This window comes from Carcharodon carcharias, chromosome 4 (genome assembly GCF_017639515.1).
Source record: "Carcharodon carcharias isolate sCarCar2 chromosome 4, sCarCar2.pri, whole genome shotgun sequence".
Taxonomy (NCBI): Eukaryota; Metazoa; Chordata; class Chondrichthyes; order Lamniformes; family Lamnidae; genus Carcharodon; species Carcharodon carcharias.
Window position 1 is genome coordinate 25983786 of NC_054470.1, and position 9532 is coordinate 25993317.

The following is a 9532-nucleotide window of genomic DNA, read 5'->3' on the forward strand; positions in this document are numbered from 1 at the left end:
ATCCTGAGTATTTATAACTACAATCCACCAAATAGTCAACATTCCTACTCATACGTTTTTTTTCAAAAATTTGTTCATAGGATGTGGGTGCTGCTGACAAGCGCAGCATTTATTGCCCATCCCTAACTGCTCTTGAGAAGGGAGTAGCGGACTGCCTTCTTGAACTATTGCAGTCTATGGATTGTAGCTGTTAGGAGGGACTGCCAGGGTTTTGACCCAGCGGCAGTGAAGGAGCAGTAATATAGTTCCAAATCAGGATGGTGAGAGACTTGGAGGGATACTTGCAGGTGGCGGTGTTCCCATGCACTTGTTCCCCTTGTCCTTCTAGGTGATAGAGGTTGCGGTTTGGAAAATGCTGTGGAGGGACCCTTGGTGATTACTGTACTGCATCTTGTATATGGTACACACTGATGTCACTGTGTGTCAGGGGTGGAGGAAATGTTTAAGGTGCTGTCTGGGGTGCTAATTCAGTGGGCTGCTTAGTCTTGGATGGTATCAAGCTTGTTGAGTGTTGTTGGAGCTGTACTGATTCAACCAAATAGGAGTATTTCAACACACTCCGCTCTTGTGTGTTGTAGATTTTTGACATGTCTTCAGGAGTCAAGAGGTGAATTATTCGCTACAGAATTTCCAGCCTCCAACCTGCTCTTGTAGACACAAAGCTTACGTGCTGGTCCAGTTAAGTTTCAGGTCAATAGGATGTGGATGGTGGGAGATTCAGCATTGGTAAATGTCATTGAATGTCAGGGGAGGTGGTTAGATTCTCCAATGTTGGAGATGATCATGCTCTCAAGCTTGTGTGGCATGAAATGTAACTTGTCACTTATCAGCCCACAACTGAATGTTGTCCTGGTTTTCCTGCATGTTGGCACAGATTGCTTCAATATCTGAATAGTTGTAAACGAAAATGAACAACATGCAACTATCAGTGAAATCGCCATTCCTGACCTTATAAATGCTAGTTCTTTTGTGAATACAGCATTGTTTTAGAAACCTATGCAAGTTTTGTGCTAGAACCCTTCCCTGTTATACATGAAAACATTTTTCCATATACTAACAGATGTTGTGTCACTGGACATTTGGATACAAGATATATAATTTTCCAAGAAAAGCTTATAATGCCTAAAGTAATATGCTGCTGGCCTTTTAAGGCAACAAAAACATGTAAGTATAGGTATATCCTGGAGTCATGGGCTTTTACCTACATCAAGGCAGACAATTCCTTGATGACACCATTAAGCATTTTCATCTTTTTTTAAAGAAAGATAATTAAGGAGGAAGATTGGTGGGAAAGACAATGCAATTACTCAAGTTAATAGTTTCCTGAGAAGTAGAGTTCCAACTTTTCTGAGCCGTAACCACTGTTATAGACCTCAATCATTTTGAGATCCTGACCAAAACTAAGATTCGCAGGTGACACTTGTGACAGTTCATCTTTGACTATCTTCATGCTCATGGGTGCCTCATTCATTGACATAGCAAATACTCTGGAACACTCAGTTCCAGGGCTCAACATCTAGTACAAAGGCACATTAGGGATGGGCAATAAATGCTGGCCTTGCCAGCAACATCCATACTCAGTGAAAGAAAGAAGATATACTTTTTTCCAAGAACAGGAGTGTTACTATACAGTATAATGCATTATTCTGCTGTGATCTGTCTCCATCAAGTTGTTTTGTCACTCATCTTATCTTGGGTGAACAAACAATGAAGGAAGTACTTTGCATTTACTCCTCTTCCCCCAAAACTCAATCACTTTCCTTTTGTTTCCGAGAAAACAGATCACTCCTAGCTAAAGCGATTGGTGAAATGAAAAATGTTCAATACTGTTGAATACGTTGAAAAACAAATGGTATTGTTGATGTGTCAGCCGTGGCTCAGTCAGTAGCGCTCTAAGTGGGTCAAGTACCACTCCAGAACTTCAGTGCAAAAATCTAGGCTGGCAATCTAATATTGAGGGAGTGCTGCACCAAAGATGCCATCTTTTGGATGAGACATTTAAACAATGGCCCCATCTGCCCTCTTAGGTGGATGCAAAAGATCTCATGGCATTATTCAAAGAAAAGCAGAGAGGATATCCTCATGCCATGGACAACATTTATCCCTCAAATCAACAAAAAAATAACTGTGGTCTTTATCACATTGCTGTTTGTAGGAGCTTGCTATGCACAAATTGGCTGCCTGTTTCCTACGTTACAACAATTAAAGCTGTTACGGTCACCGTACAGGCCAATAGCGGTTGGAAAGAAATTGGAACTCCCAGTTAATAGCTGAAAGAATGATACATTGAGATTTCATGCTTTAGAACTTTTACTATAACAACTACCTCAAACAGCAGGAATGCTTAACCAATCTTAAAAGCTAAGATGGAAATTTGAGACAGAACAGGGGGAAAAATACTATTTCAGAATATACTGAAATTTGGAAAATAAACATCTTAGTTTGGGCCAGTTAGCAGCTCTCGTTTTGTGGCAACGAGATCACCACATTAAAACAGTCTTCTGTTGAGTATGGGATGCATTACCCTAAGGCAAGGACATCTTCAAGGAAAATGATGACATTTTTGAAAGTAATATCTCACCTGAGTCCCTTGTTTATAGGAATTAGGAAGAGTTTGTAAGGATAATATGACCAAGATAATAAGATGATGGAAAGAGTTCAGAAATGCAATATAGCATGACTAACAGGATGATTAAAAGCCTGTGCACCATGGACAAGGTACAAGTCAGGAGTGTGCTGGAATATTCTCCACTTGCCTGGATGTTTACACTTGAACAACACTCTAGCAGCTCGACACCATCTAAGACAAAGCAACCTGCATGACTGGCACCCCATCCACCACCTTAAAACATTCACTACTTCCGCCATGGGCACACAGTGGCAGCAGTGTGTACCATGTACAAGGTGCACTACAGCAACTCACCAAGGGTCCTTTGACAACATCTTCCAATTTTGTGACTGCTACCCCTAGAAGGGAAAGGGTAGAAGACACATGGGACCATCACCACCTGCAAGTTCCCTTCCAAGTCAATCACCATCCAGATTTGGAACTATTATCACCGTTCCTTCACTGTCACTGGGTCAACATCCTGGAACTCCGTAACAGCACTGTGCGTGTACACCACATGGACTGCAGTCCAAGAAAGTGGCTCATGACCACCTTTGCAGGACAATTAGGAATGGGCAATAAATACTATGTATGGAATATAGTGATCAAAGGTAAAATGAGTATGTGGAAGTGAGACTCTAGTATGCTGCACTCACACTGGAATCATGAGGTATGGTGTTTCAATAAAGATCCATCACTGCATTGTTATAACTGCATGACTGTACACCCCAGTGTTAAGTAACAAGATGAATTAGAACTGAAAAGCAGTCCAACAGCCTTCAAGTCAGAAAGTTATGAATTCTATTCCAGGACTAAAGTACATAAACTAGGCAAACACTCAGTGCAAATCCTTTCATTCAAATCCCTCCATAACCTTGCGTCTCCTGAGCTCCATAACCTCCTTCAGCTCCACAACTTTCAGAGTTAACTGCACCTCTAATTCTGGCCTCTTGAGAAACTCCAATCTTAATTACTGTCCCATTTGCTGTTAATGCCTCAAGTTTTGGAATTTCCCCCAGAAACCTCTCTACCTTTCTTTCCTCCTTTAAGATGCTTCTTAAAACTTATATCTTTGAACAAATGTTTGGTCACCTTTCCTAATATCTTAAGTGACTCAGTGTTGAGTTCTGTTTGATTACATTCCCATGAAGCATATGGGGTGGTTTACCATACTAAAGATGCGATATAATTGCAAATTATTGTTATTGTTGGAATGCCGCAGATGAGGCCCAGTCTGTCTGTTGTAGCAATTCATGTGAACGTAAAAGAATAAAATCCATGAAACTATTAGAGAATTTGTCCCCTGTCCTGGACAAGATTACATCTTCATCCGACACCATCAAAAATCTGTGCTTCATTTCATTTGCTGTGTAAATTGGCTGCTGCATTTACACATATAACAGTGACTGCACATCAAAAATAATTGAACAAATGTAGAGCATCTCATCATTTCTCTCAAGATATTCCAAAATACTTCACAAGTTTTTTTCTTCAGTAAATTTACTGTATAAAGAAAATGTAGTTGTACAATACCTGCCTCATGATCCTACAAGCCTTCAGGTTATATACAAGGATATCACGAACACTTACTTCAAAACCAAAGTATGCTCAATATGCTCACCTCAATATGATAATACTATTCATAACACACCTCTGAAGTTAAATGTCATTTGGTACTAAACTATGCAAAGCAGCAAGGTCCTACTCCATGTTTAATGATCTCGACTAGCACAATAGTATGGAAACCACAACAAAAATAAAAATACCTGGAAATAACTCAGCAGGTCTGGCAGCATCTGCTGAGAGGAACACAGTTAATGTTACAAGTCATATGGACTCGAAACGTTAACTGTGTTCCTCTCCGCAGATGCTGCCAGACCTGCTGAGTTTTTCCAGGTATTTTTATTTTTGATTTCTAGCATCTGCAGTTTTTTGCTTTTATCTTAGTATGGAAACCACAATCACTTTCAGTGCACCCAAAAGGGAAAACAATTTACTGATAAATTAATGTCATCACTGGATCAGACTCACTGATGCGCTATTGTCAAACACTATTTAAGCTAACATAAGAAGAATGCAGCCCATGAAGACAAACCACCACTTTTACAGATAGACTAACTGTGATTAGAAAGACTGTTCACTAAATACATATGCATGTATTTTAATATATTAGAAAAACACGCAATTAATTTTAAAGCTACAGGATACAGACTTGTGTTTTTTGACATCAGAACATCTTGCTCCAGACAAATTTAGCTTCTCAATACATTGATAACATTTATGCTAAATATTTGTAGAACACAGCACAATTTCAATTATTCCGTTGCAGAAGCCAGGATTACTGTCCCAAAGTCTGCTCTGCCCTTATAACTAAAAATCAGTTCAGCTAAAATACTTCCCTAAAACAGCAGGCCTTAAAAGCGGTACTAGTATGGTAAATCACTGAATGTGACAGGCTTACAGGAAACATAGTGACGGTTTTAGGTAGGAAGACAATTAGGACATCTAGCCCAGCTATCCACAATATTCCCTGGTTCATTTCTAATAACCCAAGTCCTATTTGTTGATAAGACTTGTTTAATTTGTCTTGAACCCCTAACCTTGTTGGTGTACCTACACCAGATGGATTGCAACGATTCAAGAGGGCAGCTTAGCATCACCTTCTCGAGGGCAATTAAGGATGAGCAACAAATGTTGGCCACGCTAACAACACTCACATTCCATGAAAGAATTTTTTTTAAAAAGATACTTTGTTCCATCACTCATGCTGGTAATCCACTTCACATTCTTATGATCTATTATAGTGAAAAAAAATGCTTCTGTATTTCTATTTTACTTTGTTTCCCTTAATTTATAAACATGACCATGTGTGCCAATATTCTATACATGGAAAAAGTCTACTTGAATCCAAATTGTCCATACCCTTCATAGCTTCAAAGCATATTATATTCCCTCTCATTATTTTCTTTACACAGCCTAAAGACCTAGGGTAATTAAAATTACCTCAGGTGCCTTTCCTTTAAGTTACTGGATCAACAGGTGCCAAGAACAAACTGCATGCTGTAATACAAATGTAGTCTCACCAGGATCAAATACAGTTTTAAAATGTCCTCCCTGGATTTTGATGACAGGTGTAGCACTTTTGATGTAATCAGAATGTTTCAGGTTTAAGTCCCATTGCACATAATCCAGCCAGTTTCAGATAGCAGCCAGTCTGATATCTCAGGTAGACGTAAAAGAAGAAGAGTTCATCTCAATGTCCTGGCCAATATTTATCCTTCAACTAACCACACTAAAACAGGTTATTTGGTCATTGTCACATTGCTGTTTGTGGGTTGTTGCTGCGTGCAGTTTGGCTTCCATATTCCCTACAACAGTTCACTTCAAATGTATTTAATTAGCTGTCAAGTGGTTTGGAACAAAGAGTTCATAAAAGCCACTATATAAATGCAAGTTTTTTCTTTATATCCTATATGTTATACTATTTGCTATGTATCCAACATCCTGCTTGCTTTTTGACAGCCTGGGATTGTGGTGCTGATGGTCCTAGAACCTGTCCACTAAAATCCCAAGACACCTTTCCTGCTCTGGTAACTTATGATAGTTGTATCCAACTACAAAAGGACTGAAACTATAATTCATATATATATATATATTGACCAACTGTACTGCAAAATTATAAAAACTGGGATTGGGTTCTAAACAGAGTTGCCTTTTGAGACACTGGTGTTCAAATCCTTTTATTAAACATTCAGTTTGAGATTATGTTTATTCAAGAACAAGAAGCCACTCATACATAACAGCAACACTTCAAAAGTGTTGTGTATGCTTTTAATAGCTTCATTACTTTAAAAGTCTAAAATTATATTTTTCACATGGTCAAAGTATGTTGTAATGACACATAATAAAAACAAATCTCCACTTGCAGTTATCTGGTCAACACTGATGGAGAGATAGTTGTAACGCATTTCCAGACGTAACCAATTGTATTTGAATCATTCAAGGACCTGCTATGAGGGTTAACAGTGGTGATAACATCTATACTCATTATTAATAATACAGCAGTGTTAATATAAATTATGTTCAGCAACACCCACACACCAACTTCAAGATCTGTCAGTCAGTACCTCAGAACAAATACCAGTTCGCACTGACAGAAACATTAATGCAGCCAGAAGTACAACCCAGACGCCTGACATAGTCATTGTGGATGCCGCATTGGAATCTTTAATTGCATCATCTGCATTCCTCTACTTTCACCTTATAACCCAATGCTGCTGCAACAAATGGTTATTCTAGCTTTAAGTGCTATTTTAAGTTCTAATGTGGTGTTATGATGTCATCCATTCTGATACAAATCAGATCAAAGAAAAATCAGATGGTTCAGCCTTCTAAAAATCAATTTGAAAGCACAGTAAAATGCTTTTGCAGCCAGCTATAGATCAATATCTCACATAGAAACAAGATTTGATGCATCATGGCAAAATAACAACTCATGTAACATGTACAGATACTTCTCCCATACATTTTTACCTATTATTCTTAATCAACATGTTGGGGATGAGAGGCTATGACCACATGGTCAGTTCCATCTTGATACACAAAGTCATGGGTTAATAATTATTTTACCAAACAGAATGGATAAATTAAAATCAAGTAATATTTTATGCTGATTTGATTTCACAGGTGGTAACCATAAGCTTGAATGTGTATGGTGGAGGAGTTTGACTGAGCAGCCACATTGGGAATGCCTCAGTGCATGAATATACTTCATTGTTCTGCCAAACAGATAATAGAAATCTAATTTGACCTGGATACATGTCACTGCTTACAGGAGCTAACAAATGATGTCATGTGGATGCAATGGTAGAGCCATGGATATTCCTGTTCTTTGCTGCACACAGATGAATTCTTGTCAAATGGTGATTAATAAAACTTCCAGTTCAAACACAAGAATACAAATACCACTGAATATAACTCAAGTCAAAAACAGTGCATATTTTCACCGCCCGAAACAAAATATATTTCTGAAAGTGTGATTCTCTTTTTTATCATTAAGGATATGCTTCCACACTTAAGATGAGACTGTCATATCATTCCTATGGTGTCCCTCTTATTCCTGGTTTGGAAATCTTTCCCTCTGACAAAATTTGGCTTTTGGGTAATAGGATCGCTGTCTCTGGCCGATGTGATCAAGCAATCGATCTAATGAAGTAATCTGAGGCACAATAATATCTCCTGTTATATAATTGGCATTTATCTTAAAGCACTTTGTACAGTTAACTTGAAAGCATTTCTCTGCTTCTGGCCTTTTAACTGCTAAAAGGCTTGTTCCAGCTACACTCTGTTGATCCTGTGTGAATTTCTGGACTATAAATTGTTGTTTTTAAATTTTGAGAAACATTGAAAAGTTTAGGAAGCCACACATTATAAAATGCTGTTGTGCGATCAGGATTTTGAAAGAAAGATTGTCAAAAGTATTTTTTTAACCAATTGCTGGATGGGGCATTACTACTGAAATTTACTCAATCTCCCTAGTTGAAACAAACATTAAAAATATGCTAAATTAGATGACTTGCTCAGGTAATTTAAATTAGTCCATCTACAGTAACTGTTCAATCCTTGTGTTACCACTTGTATCATCTTTGGTTAAATATAGTATGATCAGCCACACCATCCAAAAATGTCACCAAGAGTATTAAAACAGAACTAACGTATTGAGAACACACCATATACGTTTTTCTGCATAATGCTTCAACACAAATTTCACAATATAAATGCACAAGTTACATACTGTAAGTATATCAGCATTTCCTTCATATTTAGCAATGCACAAACTGTACAGATAAAAAAAACGAAGGGCTTAATAATCTACAGGATTCCAATAACATGAGCATCGTGTAAAACTCCATCTACACTCCAGGTTACAGAAATTGACCAAACATGTTCACAATGTACACTCATATAAAATGGCTTCATTTAAAGAATTCTGGTTATCACTTCCAGCTATCACTGCAAATAGGCCGGCTATTTTGTTTGCCCGCAAGATATTCTAAAGAATAACCTCAACTCCCTCCCATTCTGGGTTACGCATCTGGAACCAAAAACAAAATTCATTGTCGCCACAAACAACTCTTACCACATTAAAAGTAAATAAAAACACGCCACAAACGTCCAGGTTAACAACCCCCCCCCCCCCCCCCAACACCCCACTGCACATATCCGACGGACTTTGGGGGGGGGGGGGGGGGGGGGGCGGAGAGCAGTCTTGCTTTTGCTTGTAACACAGTCTTGTTACATTCCCGTGTTGGGAGTGGGGAGTGGGGGGGAGTGGGGAGTGGGGGGGAGTGGGGATGATGTATAAAAATGTAAACTATTTCCATTGTTTTGTTTAATATATATATATGTGAAGTTATTTTACCTTCCTCACCCCTACCCCCCCCCCCCCCCCACCCCCTCCCAATGCCCTCCTCACAGACAAGACTCACCGAGCAGCAGTAGTTTGAGCTCTCGTCGCGCATCTCGCTTGTCTCTCCGGAGCTGCCTCTCGATCTCCGCGTTGATCCTTTTGGCTTCTTTCGCCTCTTCGCTCAGGCAGCACGCCATGATGGAGTCGAGAGTCATGTAGCCGACTGGTGTGTGTGTGTCTGTGTATCTGTGTTGTGTTTTGGAGGTTGGTTGGGGGTGGTTGTGGGGGGTGGGGGGTGGGGGGGGGGTGTCTTCTCTCAGTATTCCACAACCTTCCTAAACATGGAGAATTCACTGGGAGGTTTAAAGGGCGGCGGGGGTTGGGTTGGGTTGGGTTGGGTTGCGCCGGCGGGTGATTCGGGAAAGACAATTAAAAATGTTTTTTTACTAGCACAAGCTGAGAGAAGGGCTGACGCTGATTATTTTGCAATCCAAAGCTGGGGAGGGGAGGAGAGG

The 9532-nt window shown here is 39.4% G+C and overlaps 1 protein-coding gene across 2 annotated transcripts in view; it reads right to left on the minus strand.

Annotated features, from left to right (window-relative positions):
* Window positions 1-9285, minus strand: part of LOC121277019 (guanine nucleotide-binding protein G(q) subunit alpha-like) — a 259132-nt gene extending 249847 nt beyond the window's left edge. For both annotated transcript variants that reach the window (XM_041185878.1, XM_041185879.1), the window contains exon 1: window positions 9097-9285. In XM_041185878.1, coding sequence (XP_041041812.1) covers window positions 9097-9232 — 136 coding nt within the window. In that variant the 5' untranslated portion in view covers window positions 9233-9285. The remainder of the gene's footprint in view (window positions 1-9096) is intronic.
* Between the last annotated feature and the right edge of the window lie 247 nt (window positions 9286-9532).